Below are 18,537 nucleotides of genomic sequence, written 5' to 3'. Positions count from 1 at the left end.
TAAGTCATGAAATAATTATAAACTCAAATTTTATTTCAGGTTGAAAGCCCAAAACATCTAAGTGAGTGGAATAAGGGGAACCTGGAGGGCCAGAAGGGTTAAGTTTTGGCTTCCAGAGCTTTCTGGATGCTTCACCATGGACTAGGAAAAAAAAATGGGCTTTCTTTCCTTCAAGTCATTTGTCATGAGTCAAAAATGTCTCGGAGAGGGATTTCTTTCATATAAGTAAAGTAAATTTTAAAGATTGCTATACATCTATTGAATTCTTGAAAATTACTTTATTTCTAGGTTTGATTTTCTGGCAGGAGAACCCAGAGGAGAAGTCCTTGATAACTCTTTCACTGGAGGAATATGTAAAACTGTCAAAAGCAGTAAAGCAAGTAATGCATACCGTGTTGCAGCCAATCTGGAAAATGTCAGCTTTGAGGTATGACAGCCTGTCTCGGTGGCATTCCAACACCAGTGGTGTCTGTAAGCTAAAATTTCCAATGAAAAATTAGTGATGAGTGAAGGGACAGAATAAAAAGCCAATGGATATTTTTAATGACCTGGTTTGTGTTAGCGTTTAATCCTTCCACAACCCAGTGAGGTCAGTGTGTTGTTGTCATCAATTTACAAATGAAAAAAACTAAGGTAATTCATTTGCCAAAGGCCAACAGCTATAAGTAGCAGATTAGAGATTCAAGCCCACACTTCCCAAACTCCCGAGTTCATGCTTTCCCCAGAGAACACACAGCTGAGACATATCCTCACACAGAAAATGGTTTGATTTATTCAGAATTTTCTCCTACTATATAGCTTGTTATCTCAGGTAACCACTAAATTTAGACATAAAAGTTGAGATGAATCTAAGTATAATGGGGGTAGTTTTGCCCACCTTCCTTTCTATGTTATTGGTGGATTTGGTTTTCTGTGTGTTTCCCTAAGTGGTGATGAGCATCGTACTACACACACCCAGAATCTAGCCCACTGCCTTACACGTGATAAGTGCTCCATACTTGTTGAACTAATGCAGAAATATCTATTTAATATATAAGAGAAACAGGAAAGACATGATCGTAATGGTAACATCCATGCATACAAATTGGCATGCTAGAGGGAATTTCAGAAGGTTTAATAATTTCTGAGACCACTTTATGGACCGTATGAGTTCAGCAAAAGTCATTCGACCCTTTTCTTTAAGAATAACTTTTATATACATATAAATCAGGCATTTTCCAATATGATAAACTCAATTTAACACTATGTAATATCTATTAATGGTGTGAGGTATGTCATTAGGATCCAACTGCCAAATTCAACCATTTTGGGGGAGACCTTCCCTGAGAATCCTCATCTCTGCCTGAAGGTAGAAGTGACCTCTGACCAGGTCAAGGGACCACCCAGAGGTAGATGCTAACCCCAGAGGGCCCTCCACCAACAAGGGAGGCAGGAACGATCTTACTGGTATGCTAACTAGTAACTCAGAAGAGGTGTTTTTCCAAAGAAACAATAGCATCAAAAATTCTGTCAGCGATGGTTCTAGTCTTAAGAGGTATTGTATTGAATAGGTTTTGTGGACAGAACTGAAACCCAAATATTTACATATAATATTCTTATTATATGTAAGCATCCTGTTTCAGGATGCTTTCCTTCTCTGAAAAAAGGAATTAAGCCTACTTGCAAAATACATTAATTTCCAACAAAAAAACCACACTGCCTATGTTCTCAGCATCCACTTTGTGCAATTTTACAAGTAAGAGAGATTAAGCTCAGCACTTGAGGGTAGGGTACATTTGGGCTTAGATAACAGTTTACTCTTATAGAATACAGTTTTCAAAGTACTCGCATACATTGTTTTACTCAGTTCCCATACCAGCCTGCCCAGAAAGGTAGAAAATTCTTTATATCCACCTTACTAGTAGAAGACTTGGGCTCCGTGAAGATAGACAACTTTCTCAGGGATGTGCAGCCAGTAGAAGGCGGAGTAGAAGGAGAATCCTGGCTCCCAGCTCAGGGCTGCCTGAGCTAAACGAGACAGTGGTGGCCATGGCAAGACAGACGTTAGCGACTCTGCTCTTCATGCCACGTCTGTCTGAGCACCTTTCATAAACTGTCATTGGAAAGGTGTCACCCATGTGATTTGCCAATGGAAACAGGCCTTCCAGCTTACAAGAGCCAATCGTTAAATTTTGGGGAATTTCGTGAGCTGATTATTAAACATAGCCATCGTTAAGTATGAAATGTATAATCTAACAATTAAATAAAAATATTAAAATCATGGGTGATAACTACTCAAACTGTATCCCTTCGCAAAGGTGTTTTTCCATTTTCCTATCGCTTACGCTCCTGAGGTTACCTGACATCCACTGTGTCTGCATCATGAAAACACTAGAAAATAATTTGCTTCTGGGCATCATTTCCCAAGATGGAATTAGAGGCACCGCATCAGTAACTTGAAATCAGCTATGGTAGGAATATATACACCATGAAAAAATGCAAAGGCTGGAGTAAATCACGGTATTTTTCCCCTCCCAGAGAACTGGTTGTTCAGCATTTAGCAGCAGGCTCCTGGATCCACCAACATAACTTGATAACCCAAGCCTAGAAGGCAAGGTAATATCAGGAAATACAGCCTGAAAACCCTTATTCAGAATCAAACAGACTCACTGCATTATCAGCGTAGTTCTGAAACTTGTCCAAGCTGAAGAAGCTGCGTGAGCTGATCTCCACCTGCGTGTCATTGAGTTCTAGGCGATGTTCAACTGCTGAGGAAGCTCATGGTGATATGTACGTCTTCCAACAATGATTTTGGAGATGACTAGAACCAAGGGCACAAGCTATTGTCTTACTTTTCACTGATTTCTATACTGCTTTGCATGCCTTTAGCAGGCATGTGCAAATCTAAGTGGTACCTTATTGAAAACAATAAAGGAGGAGAAATTTAGCAGGCATCTGACTTCCCTTCTCCTACAGTTCTGGAGTCTATTAAGACAGGTGATACAATGGGCTGGCTGTAGAGTGGCTCCTAAAAGAGGGGAGGGAAGGCACTGGACAGGAAATCAGAATAGGAGGCCATGGGAAGAATTGTGCCCCTCAGGGGTCCCCCAACTGCTGAATGCAGAGCCATCACCCAAGATCCCTGTACTCATCCCCAGAGTCACACCATTTACTCAGGAATCTTCCTCTCTCTTCTTTGGTGTTGCTGCTTCGCTACTGGCTGTGTGCTAAGCATTCGCTGTAACCAGCAGACTGCAGAGCATGGTTACGATTACACTGTGATTCTTACCAATATACTCACCAACCTAGAAATGGCTTCTCGCAGCATCCCAAAGCCCAAAAACCTTCAGAGCTCTGCACTTCCTCAAAGCCTTCTTAAATCCCTTGTAAAATTCACAATTTCCAGTTCTGTTTCTAACCGGAAACTAAGCGCCACCCTGTCCTCTCTATCCCCCTCCCCCATTTTCTCTTAACTCTCTTCTGCCTCTGCATACAAGCTCATCTCCTTTCTCCAAGAACAAAGGTAAAAATGTCCGTGAGGATGGAGCCCTGGGAGGTCATCAGCCCACCAGACATACAGATCGTCAAGATGGCCTCAGGGAGAAACTCACAATAATATATAAAATGGGAACTACAAGTTTTTTCCCAGAATTTGGTTAACATCTCTTCCTAGGAAAATGAAATTTATCAGCGCCTACCAGTTTTTCCTTATACACCATTAAAAAAACTCATCTTCCTCCTTTCAGAAGTCGCATTGGCATTCTGTATCCTAGATTCCCTTTCATGGAACAGTATTCTCTCTTCTTCCCTCGCCCCCCACCCCCTCTCTCTGTCTCTCCCCACCCCCATCTGCTTGGTCAACAACCTCTGTTGACCTACCTTCTAAATATCTTTTCCACCACTTTCGTTCTACCCAACCACCACTCCCCTAGACCTGGCTGTTGTCCTGTCCCACCTGGATCATTGCACCAGTTTTTAAATCTCTCCTCACCTCCACTTCAATTAACTATAATTGACATGATCTTTCAAACCACAAATATGGTGGTAGCCCTCCCAATTTTTCATTCACTCAGTTAATATTTTTAAAGATCTTATTATATGCAAAAGCTTGCCTGTGGAATCCAATCCTGGTATTTTAGCAGGGCCTACCAGACCTGGCCCAGTCCCCCAGTTTCATTTAATTTCCCAGCACTGCTCACCTGTGAGCCTACCCTCCCACCCAGTTTATGTGCATGGTGAGACGTCCTCTGAGCTTCTGCCCAGGACACCCAAGCCTCCTTCCTTACATGTTAATATCTTTTTATTTAAGCTGACACATCTCTTCTTGTGTGAGAGCTAGTTCATGAAACAAAATATTTGTCATCTGAACTTTTTAGAGAAATGGTACAGAAATGTCAGTAACTATATCTAAATATGATTGCATTGCTTCAGTGTTAAGAGCTTTATTCATACACGTGTTAAATGCTAACTAGCGTGCAGTGCAATGTCTGAAAGTAACACTGAACTTTTGACTGTTTTACTGTTGAGCAAGACTTTTTTGTAGCTGAACTATTTTGTCTTTGCTTGACTAATTGTGCAAGAGAGTTAATTGTGACATGTGGTTTGCCTCACAGTTTATTTGAAAACTGAATATGTTAAAACAAGAAGAGATTTTTCCATTGCAAAACAGACCAGCATCTTTAATATAAATACTCTTTAATTTCCCTTGTAAACTTTAAAAAAAACATATGTGTCCATTGTTCTCTTTCATTAATGTCCTAACCATAATGAGGATTTGACTTGTACTTAAATCCAGCTCCACTCAGCCCAAGTCTTCCAAGACCAAGTCATTAAAGACTGATAACCACCCACCAGGCAGAACCAACTGATTATTTGTCCTCTGCCTTGCAGGCATGGCCAGTAGAGTGCTGATGCCCAGCACTGAGACAAGGCTAAGGGGATGGGGATGATCCCAGAGCAGGATCAGACAGGACCTGCCTCTCCTTTTCTAGGCCTTAATTTTCTGAAAGATTTCTAAAATTAGATTGCAAACTGCATCAAATTCACAAGCAGACTGAAATAGTTCCTCATTATCCTAAAAATCCTCAGCTTGAGAGTCACTTCCCTGAAGTAGACTTTCCTAGTATTATCTCCCTGGGTTTTATAGTTATTTGTGGCAATTCCATCAGCAGCACAATATGTCATATATGGAATGAAGTGTCTGTGATTTTCTTTCTCCCGAACTAAACTATTGACTCCGGGCAGGCAGCAACTAATATTATTCCATGTTCGCAAGCAAGATGGATCCTCAGTAAAGATTCATTGAATACACAAATGAATGATCATTGCATTAGATCCTTACAAGAAGCTCCAGTATTTCCTAAATTCTGTTTTATTTCATATGGATTTTTCTCCAGGAAGAAACTACTGAAGATGATTTGGAAACAGATCTCTATAACGATTTAACTCCTTTTGAAAAGAATAAAAATCAACAAATCCGGGATTCGGGTCAAGCAGACCGTAGTGTTTACGTGCCAATTTTTTATTCCTCTACGCAAAGTCAATCCTCCACCCAAAATGCTGCCTTCAAAGAAGCCATTACAGCCTCCCACAAAAAGGTAATTCAAATGGTTCCTGAAAATTAATACCACCCACAATCATGCAACAAGAAAGGTTTTGACATCAAATGAGTAGGATTTCTAATTCATATTTAAATAGTATTAATTTTTTTGTGATTGTTGTTTTATCCTACTGCAAAAATTATAGAGGTAATATGTATAATGATGCTTCCTTTGTGCATGTATTTAGCTGTATTTATAGTTGTTTTCTTTGTCTTACTGTTTTAGGTGTATATACTTCTTATAAACCACATGTAACAGGACTTGGCGTTTTAAATGTAATCTGACAGTCTCAGGCCGGTGCTAGGGAAATACAGCCAACTTACTTTTAGGATATTCACTGAAATAGTTGATCATTTTCCTCCCATTTTTAATTTTTCTTATTCATTTCACTTGGTTTCTGTTTCCTATCTCTCTAGGTCTCCATCTTTGTCGTAATTCGATCTACCCCTTTTATCTGTGTGGTCCTTTTGGAACTTCTGATAGCTTTATAATGCTGCGTGTAGTTACCCTTCTCTAGCTACAAAGCCTAATTATGCCTCTGCTTTTCTTTGATCACAGTCAGTAATATCTGCACTCCCCAAAGACGCGTTACCTGTTGCCCACACCCCATTTCCACTCTCTCCTTGAGAACATAAGTACGCTCTGCTTCCCCAGCGCTGTTATCACGGGCCTTCGAGACCTGTTTTGTTGAGGTAGTTCAAAACCTTAGTGTTCTGTAAAGATTGTTTTGTATTAGCTTTTATATTCTATGTGTACATTTGTATTTTATTCTGACTCTTATCTTCTTTACTTAAAGGTCCCCTGTGTAACACTTATAAACTCCAAGATTTTTTATTCTCTTTTATTTTATATTTGTGTTATATTTTACATATGTATTTGTATGTATATGTGTATGTATATATATATATATATTTCCATTCACTCATCACCATTTTCTGTCCTCTCATCTTCCCTTTCTTAAGATCCTTCTTGTCATGTAATCATCGCATTTTTAGTATTATTGTTAGGTAGGATGCCTGCAAAATATTTTCCCTCAATTCTTACAATATCTCTAAAAATGCCTATATTTTCTCTGAGCAATAAAGACAAAAGAGTACCTCGGCTAGACAAGGCACCTGGGGTCATAGTCTTCTTGTCTAGGTGGTTATTGGCTGTTATTTCACTATCTCCCAGTTCCCATTGTCGCATAGGAAAAAATCAGTGTAGTGATGATTTTCTTCCTTTTGTTCTGTCTGGAAATTTACAATTTTTTATGCTGAGAATTTAGGTTATGTCTAACTATTGGACTTTTCCTATTAATCTTGCCAGAAGCTTACGGAATTCTTTTAATATGTAAAAATGCATCTTTATCCATTAATCTTTCTCCTTCTGTTCCTTTTCTCCTATTTTTGCGTGTTGCATCTCCTAGATATGTCTTCCAGCTCTTAAATGATTTAGGGGAGAGATTTTTTTGTTAGATATTTTTAGACACCTGGAGGGCACCGTTTTATGGCTCCTCCTGCCTGTACTGTAGTGTATTTCACATTGTTATTTATTCACTCATCATACAGTTATGTAAATGAGACCCATAGCACTTTATAGATAAATTTCCTAAGCATTTCATTTATCTTCAAAAGAACCGTAAGAGGTAATCAGAGTATATTTTTTAAATTTTTTTATTGTTGTTCAATTACAGTTGTCCTGCCCTTACTTTCCCCTGCCCTGCCCACCCCCTCCCATATCAATCCCCCTGCCATGTTGTCCTTGTCCATGGGTCCTTCATGAATGTCCTTTGACTTGGCCCTTCCCCTTCTTTCCCCCATTATTCCCATCTGCCCTCCCCTCTGGTCACTGGCAGTTTATTCTCTATTTCCATGTCTCTGGTTCTATTTTATTCATTTGTTTGTTTTATTAATTAGGTTCAGCTTATAGGTGAGATCATATGGCATTTGTCTTTCACCACCTGGCTTATTTCACTTAGCATAACACTCTCCAGTTCCATCCTTGCTGTCGTGAAGGGTAGGAGTAGGTACTTTTAACATTATTTTGCACATGAATAAATTGAAGTCCATATATTTATGTTTAATTCAACACTCATTTGCCAAACACCTAATGTATCAGGCCCTGCACTGAAGTCCAAGAAGCTAAGGGGCTCCCATGATTTTACAGTAAGCCAACACCAGAGTTGGAAATTGAAATCAGTGTGTCAATTTTTGGTCACTATTCTTACCCACTACATTACACTTCATTTATTTATAGTTTCAACAAACTGTGAAAAGAGTACAGCTCTGATATGAACATATGAAAAAATAAGAATAAAATAGATTCCTTTTACAACATAAGATTGCTAACTCAGTTGAAATGGGCTATGGGTCCTATAGTGTCCCTCAAATTTATCAAATTATATTCTTAAGTTAGTATCAGAATTATGAGGATATAAAAATATATCACCACCCCACCCCCACCTACATCCGTCCATTAATTTACTGATTCAGGGTATCTATCATTGAGCATATGATTCTGGCTTTTTTTTTTTTAAGTCCAGCTCACTCTGATATCATACCCAGGATTGGAAATAACTGCCTAAAAATACAGTCAAGATGGGTAAGGAAATGGAGATGTTGAAAGATATATGTATAGATTGACATTAAGATTTGCTTTACAGAATTGCTTTATAAAGACAGTTTCAAACATGCTAGAGGACACTTGTAAAACTCTCATCTGTAGGTAAATGGCTGTTTGATCCTCGAATAGTCTGACCTAAAGTAGAAACATTTAGGACTATTACAGTATCAAATTGAAATATGTGAATCTTTTGATAGTCAACCTGATTTATAAAATTGTCAACTTCATATGATTCAACCCAATATCATAACTGTTGTCTTTGAATAAATCAGAAGAGAATGGGGAAATCTTAATCTAAATAGGAAATACTACTGCAAACTCTTAGTCTTCAAATATTGAAAACAAGGTCCCACAAACTTGAAAATCAACCCAAGCCCTTTAGTCAAGCTTAATGTTTTATTTATTCATTTTGTCAATCACAGATTTGACTAGATATATTTGTTGGGTGTGCAGTCTGTTTCAACGTCAAAATGCCAGTTTCCTCTGTAAGAATTAGTGCTTTTCTGATTTGCTTTGCAACAAAAGATCTCACAGAATGTTGAAATAGATCACACATGGTTAACAACATACTGTCACACGTAATATTTTTAGTCTAAAATAACCAATTCAAGCGATCATGCACTGGCAAGTGGAACACCATGGGGGTGCTTGTACTGAGCTGAGTTACCAAAATTTTACTGGTATTTTCTACAATTTAGCTTTTAAAGCTACCTGGAAATTTTGAACCTCTCATTTCAATGCCCAGATCTAAATGGGTATTTCAGGTATACAGGGAGTGATTGTGCTTCTTATTAAAAGCATCATGTCCCTCCAACTTTCAAAAGCCATGTTTCTATGACAAAATTCAGGTTTTAAACATAAAGCTAGAATGAATGGGCACTTCAAGTCTAAGCTCCACAAAGGCTTGAACTTGGCCTTGTTCACTTCCGTGTCCACTGCACCTAAGACGGTCTGGCAATAAGTGTACCAAAGGGAAGAAGGCAGGAAGCAGGGAGGGAGAGACAGAGAGGGGAAAAGGGAAAGGAAAAGAGGGGAGGTGGATGATGACTCTTTTTCAGGCCTTGTGATTATTGTTTTTCTTTTGTGTTAGCAGTCATTTTGTGGCCAGAATTATAGCATACAGGAAGATAGCTGTTTAATAATTTACAGCTATAATAAAGTTCTGTTGCCGAAATATGCTCCTCTTTCTGTTTCTTTTGGTCAAACACTGTAATTTGCTAAAATTGAGATATCAGATAAAGTACATAGCAATCTTTACAAAGAACAGTTACATGGGTACACTTACAACTCAGTGGCTGTGTAGAAGAACAATCTAATGGAATGAGATTTGCAGCTTAATACCAACCACCTAATTCTAAATCAACCAGACATGACAAGAAATGATTAGAAAAAAAACCCCAAAATATCCAACAGATATTTTTGCTTATGGGTGGAGGAGAGAGAGAATACAAATAATTTTGGTTAATTTTACCTCTTAGTAATTTTGAATCATAGCATTTTGGTCCATGTGATATTGAAGGGTTGTGAATAGTCGTGGTACACAGCCCTCATCCGTGCACCAGGTGACACAGATAACAGAGGCCTAGAGAATTTAAATGCTTTAGCCCAGTGACACAGTTGTGACTTGACTCTCAGTTACATAACTTCCGATTGAAGATTCGTTGCACAGCTCTGATTCAATTACCAGAAGTATTTGCGTTAGCAAGGCTTTCTAAATAAAAACTCAGTAGGGATGCGGCCACGAGTGACAACCAAGAGAAGAAGATGACTTTTCTCATCACTGATCTCATTTTGGTAGGGAACATGCTAGTCACACCGTTCACATCATTGAGATAATCTCATCTGTTCAGCACTTTGAACGTCTCAGGCAAAGGTGCTGGGCAACGAAGTGAAAATCATAGTTTTGCATGTGAGACTATATGATAGAGAGTTAAAATGCTCGTAATACTAGATTGCAATGAGGCTAATGACCAACAGATGACATTCGAGTGCTTGATACCTAAAGGCAAACTTTCACGACCTTTAGTCATCTTTTCTTTTTACTCTTTTCTCCTGTTTCTTTCAGGATTCTAGTTTTATTAGGATCCACAAAGTGATCAAAGTCTTAAACTTCACAATGAAAAGTAAAGACCTGCAGCTTTCTAATGTCTTTTTGCAAGCACTTAACCACCTGCCACTGGAATACAACTATGCTGCGTACAGCCAGATATTTGAGAACTTCGGGACGCACTATTTCGCCTCTGGCTCCCTGGGAGGTGTGTACGACATCCTCTATCAGTACAGCCGGGAGGAACTAAAGAACTCAGGTATGCTGACGGCAGCCCTCATTTCCATTCGCTGATCTGATAGCATGTGATCCCTTTTTCTCTTACTGTATCACTTTAATTCTTTTTTATTGACTTTATTTAGACCCTGCTTTATTTCCAAAATGATATGAAGAAATACCAAAGGTACAGAGTTAAGTAAATAGAACAAAAATAGAAAATTGGGACCAAAAAAGAAGGAAAAATAAATATGCTTAACCTCTTTAAGGGGGCATCATTTTTGTCTCTGAATTTCCTGATTACTTAGGAACATCATAAGCTACACGTTAGTGGTCCTCCAAAAAGAGAGAGGCATGCCCTACCTCAAGGAAAACAAGGTCAGTGCTGGAACCAAATTCTAAAGGATAATCTACTTATAGTATTTTTATAAGCAATAATAAATTATATAGAACAATAATCATAGCAAATTCACTAGCTGTCTTTTTCTTTTAATAATTTTGAGCTAAAAGCCAAGGGCATAAGATGAAAGAACAGTTAAGGTCTTGACAAGGGACTGAGTTAATGTGGGCCAGATATGCACCTGTTGGTGCTGAGCTTGAAACTGGATGAGAAGCACTCTTAAGGAAAAGTCAGAACTTTATATCTTGGTATATAATCAGTGATATTTTCCTGGTTCCATATAGAATAATAATATAAACCTTAGTTTATAAATAAATCTTGGTTTCTTAACTATTATCTTTTTTAAAAGATTTTATTTATTTATTTTTAGAGAGAGGGAGAGGGAAGGAAAAAGAGATGGAGGGAAACATCAATATGTGGTTGCCTGTCATGTACCCCCTACTGGGGACCTGGCCTGCAACCCAAGCATGTGCCCTGACTGGGAATTGAACTGGGCAACACTTTGGTTCACAGGCCCACGCTCAATCCACTGAGTTACACCAGCCAGGGCATGGTTTCTTAACTATTATTGTAAATTGTAAATATTAATTATTCTTACAGCTTAAGCACCTTTGAAATAATTTGTTTTCAGACTGCTTTGTTAAATGGCATAGGGCCCTTATAATAATTCTATCACGTGTCCCTTGAGAACATGGTAAGAAGCTGGATGGTAACAAGAATCCAATGGACCAATTTGCCCAAATAAATCATAATTCTTGATCATGTACCTTTATACAAAAGAAACCAGGAATTTACTTAAAAAGACAACATCAGAGTCCATGGACTGTCAATTCCTCTGTCCTTGCCTCTCATATGACCAACACTCATGGTTCCTGTGGCTGCCAAGTCCTTCCAAACCTTAAGTGACCAGAGATCGCTCATACTCTGCTCCCTAAGGGGGGAGTTGGGATGAATGTCTCTGAGAAGTACTTTCAGTAAGAGGGTCTTCAAGAAATCTCACCTGGCAGAGTTAGTGAAGTCGAAAAGATTCATGCTGTGATGCCCTTTCCACACCGCCTAACCTGCATGTTCATGTCCATTATCCTCTCCGTGGAGCGGTGTTTGCATGATGAAGTTGATGTCTTCTGTCACTGAGAATAGCATCCGCATCAAAGCTGAGCAAGCCCAGTCAGATGGACGTGCCTGGCCCTTTCGTTCACCCTTGGGATGAAATTATTCTGGTCACTGCTGCTGTGGCCCAGAGAATAATTTCTCACTTGATGAGCTACACTCGTCATGCATTCAGAGCAAAGCCTCTCAAGGCTTAGAGATCAGGTCGGTTAAAGAACGATGTGAATCTTTAATCACCCCTCCAGCATTTTAATAGCTGAAACCCCATAACCAAAATGAAGAGTGATGAGCGATACTTCCCTCTTGGAACATTCTTGCCTTCCATCTCTTTCTCTACAAATGGAGGTAGAGACTGACAGTCAGATATACATAATAAGGAAAAGAAAGGGAGTTTGAGATGTGAGAGCAAACTGGAAATATATAACCATGTACACCTGCATACATATACAAAAACACACATACACAATATACATATATAGTATTTATAGTGTGTATATATGTATACTTAATATAGTCAATAAGACAGTCATATTCAATGTTCTTAGGTATGTATTCTTATGTTTAATGAATAGATATTTGTATTCATTTCTCTGAGTCACAGTAATGATATTGGTGCACAATTTTAATTATGGTTAAGATGAAGCACCCCTAGACAGAAATAAATTTTTAACAAAATAGAATTCTCCAAGGGGATGTGCTTCACTGTTTTTTTCCCAATCTCTAGATAAATATATATCCTGACCTCTTCCATTTTCTTTCTTTCTATTCCTTCTCCCTGTATGTAGTCACAACATGAAACTGGAATATGAGCTTGCTTTTTGTTTGCTTTATCCAATAAGTATCATATCCCTTGTCATTAATTTCTCAACGTGACTTGAATATTTCATAGCACTTTGTCTCTCTCAAGGAAAATAAACAAAATTCAGTTGCTTTTTTGTTTGCATCCCTTGATTTATTCTACTGTTCAGTGTTCTCATAGTCAATTTAAAACCTTGAATAAAAGTTGACGTTGCTTCAGCGTGCAAGGTGAAAAGAATTTCCGGAATTGGGAGAAACATTAAACAATTAAAATACCATAATATGTAAGATGGTAATTTTAAACTCCTTTTGTTGAGAAGTCACTCTCTGCTCTTCATTTGAGGAGAAATTGCCTCACTATTTATCAGTATGACATTTTCAACTAGCAGTATTGACTTTTGCCCAGTCAGAGCAGCTGAGGACATTTCCAAAACACTCGTCCCTGCGCCACATCCGAGGGACACTCAGGTGAGAGGGGCCAAGTGCTGTGGCATCACATGACTCCTTGGCCAGTGTGGACAGAGGCCAGGCAGCGAGCTGGAGAACACACTGCAGGGAAGAAAAGGCTCATGCAGAAATTCACTGAGGAAGCCTTCATATTTTAATCACTATTTGACCAAGCCCAGGGCTCACAGGAAGGATTCTTTATTCAAATCTTCAAGAAGTCCCCTCTAACCCTCAGAAAAGGAAATTAACTAAGCTTATGGCTAATTAATTATGTTATAATCAATGAATAGAGCACATAAATTTCATTTTAACTTACAAATAATCGAAACCTAACAAAAGAATGAGAACATGTGGGCATTATGTGCTACAGGTATAAGTTCCTAACATGGCCTAAACATTTGATTTTGACCCACTTAGAAGAACCATATTTTCAGGAGAAAAGTGGCTCATATTTATTCAGCTTGATCAAAAGAGCCATCTTTTTTTCTTCTAAAGTTAAAGGTACAAGGTAAACATGAGGACTTCAAGCCAAGAATTTTTTACTCCCAACTTCTAACGCATCTCTTCAGATGTGTCAAACTACTGAAAAAAACTATGGGAAAACCATGAAATGGGCACAGCCCATACCCGTCCACTCAGCCTCCTTCCTCAGTGAGCTCTGCCATTAGGTTCCAATTTCAGCATCACCTGGACCGGGCCTCAGGCTTGAAACCTGCCCTTTCTTGCCTATGGTAACCTGCAACCCTAAATATTGGGATTTGATAAACTACTTTGCTTTAAGGTGCTTAAGAGCTGTTATTAACAGCTCTATCTCTCATGTGTTTACATTTTGCAAGGTAATTTTTAACTAAACATCAAAAAAAACTGGATTCTAAAATTGGTGTTTCAGGTAACAGGTCAGGTGGTTTGGGAAGCCATTAAGAAAAAGGAAAAAGCCATTAAATCTTCTCAGGTGACCCCAGAGAGACAGTACCACCTCAGCCTCCAGATGGCAAGACCTGTTTCCCTACAGGGTTCCCCGCTCACCCCTGACACCCACACTGATGTGGAAGTCATTGAGAACAATGGCAAGCGTGGTGGTGGGAAGAGTGGTTCAGGTGACAAAATCTTCCACAAAGATGCTTGGGAGTTTGGTAAAAGACAAGGACAATGAAGACCGGAGATATTAGAGCTGGGTGGCCTCAGCCTCTGATTATTGGAGTTTTTATAAGACTTAGCAGACTGTGGAGAGGCATCCTACAGAAGCAGCGCTGAGAAACGAAGACAATAGCACCAACCCCAGCTCCCATAGCTGAAGGGGCTGGAATGAGGACAGTGGGAAACATATCAAATTCGGGTTCAAATTCACATAAGGAGAATGAGAGAACAATCAGTGGGGATGTTGAAAAGAGCAGTTCATAGGTGAGAAGTCAGAATTTCTGAGAGCAAAACAAAGGGATGTGGAGATAGAGGTGGAGTGGGCCACTGAGTTGGGGAGAGGAAGCACAGAAAGGTGTGAGAATGGGTGTTCAGGGAAGGAGGGCCAACCTCCGAAACTGACATTTTAGGTGATTAACATAAAAAAAGCAGAATGCACTGAGGTCTCACAACATCAGCTGTGGCCCAGCGGGGCAAGCGGGGGGGGGGGGGGGGGGGGGGGGGGGGGGGGGCGGGCGTCTGTCAGTGGGCCACCACACACAGTGTGTGTTCATGTCTTGGTGTGCAGGCTGCACACAGTGGCAGTGCCCAGTAGGATGGGCAAGCTGAGAAGTTTGTTCTGTGTAAGCAATGGGGAGAGGCCTAGGTGACCCACGGGATGGGCCACAGTGACCCCATCTGTGCTTCTGGGGGCCAGTGGTGAAGGGAGAGAGAGCAGGGACTCATAAACACCTCTTCTGTTCAGTACCATCGCAGGGCCTGTGGAGGATGGAGTTGTGGGTGAGGACTGCCACTCATTCTCCCCAACAGGAGCTGGATGTCAGTGGCTGATACACGGGGGCCCTGGGGCTCCCAGAGGGCCTGGGTCCCCAGGCTCGTCTCTGCGTTCTCAGTGGTGCATTCTCAGGAGTTTCTGCTTGTACTCTATTTCCTAGGTTTAACTGAGAAAGAAGTTCAAAGTTGTGTCCGGATCGAAACAAAGAAACGCTTTCTTTTCTTTACAAAAACATCCGTGGAACACCGGTGCACCACCAACAAGATGTCAGAGAAATACGAAGGTAACAGTACTCTCTCTTTGCAGCTTCCCCTGCGTGCCCTGCGGCTGGCAGGAATTTAAGTACCAGATTGCACGGGACTGTGCCGTTTTTAACTTTTCATTTATTTCATTTATCTACCTCAGAGCTCTATGTGTGGGGGAGAGAGTGCTACATAAAATATCAGTAGCACCACTTAAAAGGGGAAATGGTGAAGGTTTTCATCTGAAGTTGTTTAATTTAGTTAACATTTATTGACTCTTCCCATGGACGAGACCCAATGTTAGAGATTGTGATGTAAAGATGAATGTGAATCAGACCTTCCTACCAAGGAGCTTACAAAGCAATGATATGTGTAAACAATCATTAAAAATACAGACGGATAAAGGGCTAAGAGAGTGATGTAAAAAAGCTCAGGCTCCAAGCCAGAAACCTGAGTATTCTTTTTTTTTTTTTTCCCTTGGCCTCGACGTGGCCTCTTCTTTACATCTTACAGAAGTTCTGTTCAGCTGGTTCCCCAGGTGGTGGCTCTCTAATGTAGGTGTAATTTTGATGTGGTTGTGGGAACAGGTGAGCACAGTGGTTCACCTGCTCTGCCCTCTTGACCCTGAGTGCTAGCTTTTATTTCTCCCTCCTTCTAGCCTTCACACCCACTAAGCAATCACTCTACCTCCCTCATATTTCTCCCAGTTACCCCCATCTGCTTACTGTTTATCCCCATGCACACCCTCCACTCATCATTTCCAACCTGGATCACCACAGCAGCCTCCTGACCGGCCCCTGGCCACGAGACTTGCCTTCCTCCAGTCCATTCCACACATTCTCTGAGAGCAATCTTCTTCAAGGCAAATCATAGCATAAAACTCTGATGCCTTAAACGTGTAGTGGTTTCACAGAGCCTGAAGGATAAGTTCTTGCCTCTTTTTCTCTGCCTGGCTAAACTGTAGGTTGTCACCTAAATAAGTCATGCTCTCTCCTATGCCTTGCCATTATAAATAACTCCGTTCTCTGTAAAATTCTCTTATTCCCTTATGTCACCAGACTGATTGCTACTCATTCTGCTCAGGACGAAGGGAAGCAAAATCACAGAAACCTCCAAGATATGAAGCTTACTTCTCATGAAGAGTTAGATAAGGAACACATAAAAATATTATGTTCACTCTCATGATAAATAGGGAATTTAAAATATCAGAGAATATAGATGGCCCTGTATAGATCTCACGTTCAATCACGCATGAGCAAAATGAGAGCTGGTTTGGCAACCATGCATTCCTATTATATAAAGAAAAAACACAGAAAAGGAGAAAAGCAGGCAAAACAGACCTAGTAAAAGAATAGATACATGTTCCATGCCAGCTTTACGTGCAATAGAATAATAAGAATGTAAATTCAATGATTAAGAGCTCAGAGACCAAAAATTAATTTTAAGAATTAAGTGAAAAGGGAGATTTCAAAGCTAAGGTACAAAGACAAAAAATAAAAATATCACCATTATAGTTACAAATAAATTAGGCACTGTAAAGACAAAATTAATTGCCATATTTCAGAGATACTAATTCCCACATCTTAAATTATACTTGTCATTCCATTTCCATTAGGTTTGTAATGTAATTGTTAATATCTGAACTTTTCCCTGCACTTATTATGAATTACTTTAAATATTTTCTATATGTAATTAACTTTATTAATTTTATTTTCTGACAATTTTTATTTTGTCACTGTCAATTAGTATATGGTATAGTGGCAAATACTATTTTTTCTCTTATTTGTATATGAAAATAAGTACAAAAATCTTTAAAATTTTATTTTTATAACTCTGTATCATTTTACATGCCTCACTTTGAAAAATATACTACTCTTCATAGGGAGAGTATTTCGCCCATTGTTCCAATCGTTCTAGACTAGTTTACAATGAGGCACAGCTAAGCCTTCCTGGCACTGAAGAATCAACATCATATTAATGGTATTCACTGTTACCCATATCCCTAGTCTGCTTTTCATTTGATTTTATTTCTCATTACAATATCCTCTTACTCAGTTGCTATTCTTTTAGTTAAAGACACCATTGGTTAAGAGGGGTTGTTTTAAAAACTTGTAGAAAAATCTGCTGTGCACATTAAATGCCACTGCCTCTAGAGAAGCATCGTGCCAACTCTTAACTTGAGGTTTAATTTCTTTTTTTCCCCTTTAGTTAGTTGTGCTTTTGCTCCTGTATGTCAGCTTAAAAGCCGTCTGTCAACTTCTTTCTATAATTGGAAGTCTCAGGCACACAGGCAACGGACTGGCCCGCAGATGCCAGGTGGTTCATATGATCCCCAGGGACCCAAGGCATGCACTAACACTCATCAAAAGTGGGGTCTGGCATCAGAGCGCAGGGGACAGAGTCCTCAGGACTTGGGCTGCATTTGCATCCCAGCCCCCCACACCCCCTTAGTCCACACGTTCAGGGCCAAACTGCTCGCTTTAACATCCATGGTTCCAGTAATACCTACTTCTCAGGATTGTTGTGAGAAGGACATAAACAATGTGTGCAAAGTACCTGGCATATAGAAGCTACTTAATAAATGGTAGCTCTTGGCACTGTTACTATTGTTTCTGTTATTAAACTCTCTGCAGGGTTGAGGACAAGTGTTCTCTTGCTTTTCACTTAACTTAATGGAGCTGCGTGGCTATACCATCTACTTTCATGCAAACAGGCTTTTCGTTAAAGGTTGGATGTGCAGTGAAATTAAATGAGTCATTTTCTTAACACATCTTGCAGGTTCGATAGTGCAGGGAGCAGAGAAATCCATTTCCTTGGTTCAAGGCGGTAGAAGTAAGGAGGCAGCGAATTTGGTGTGGGAGAAGGGGACCTCCGGTCCCAGCAAGAGCGCCTTTACCGAGTGGCTAGAATCGGTGAAGGACAATCCTGTTGTGATTGACTTCAAGGTAAGATGAAAAAGCAATATGGGTGAGAAAGCTAAAGTAGTTCTCTAGCAGCCCACAAACGTCACACTATGCCTTTTCCGTTTTTCTCTCAGAGGCTAAAGGAAATGTCTTCTTTAGTGTGCATTGCACAATGGACCTTTTCTTAAATGTTAAATTACATGTCTATTGCTTTGCTCTTCAAGCAAGCATTCTCTAGTATAGCATTTAGAATTTCTATCATACATAGAATATCAGGAA

At 39.7% G+C, this 18,537-nt stretch overlaps 1 protein-coding gene across 2 annotated transcripts in view; it reads left to right on the top strand.

The window, feature by feature from the left end:
* Window positions 1-18,537, top strand: part of C6 (complement C6) — a 57,447-nt gene that overhangs the window by 20,341 nt on the left and 18,569 nt on the right. For both annotated transcript variants that reach the window (XM_045186377.3, XM_024578571.4), the window contains 5 exons: window positions 289-427; window positions 5,376-5,576; window positions 10,249-10,489; window positions 15,274-15,396; window positions 18,134-18,300. In XM_045186377.3, coding sequence (XP_045042312.2) covers window positions 289-427; window positions 5,376-5,576; window positions 10,249-10,489; window positions 15,274-15,396; window positions 18,134-18,300 — 871 coding nt within the window. The remainder of the gene's footprint in view (window positions 1-288; window positions 428-5,375; window positions 5,577-10,248; window positions 10,490-15,273; window positions 15,397-18,133; window positions 18,301-18,537) is intronic.

Source organism: Desmodus rotundus, chromosome 1, assembly GCF_022682495.2.
Source record: "Desmodus rotundus isolate HL8 chromosome 1, HLdesRot8A.1, whole genome shotgun sequence".
Taxonomy (NCBI): domain Eukaryota; kingdom Metazoa; phylum Chordata; class Mammalia; order Chiroptera; family Phyllostomidae; genus Desmodus; species Desmodus rotundus.
Note: the sequence above shows the minus strand (reverse complement) of the source record. Positions and strands in the feature narration are given on the sequence as shown.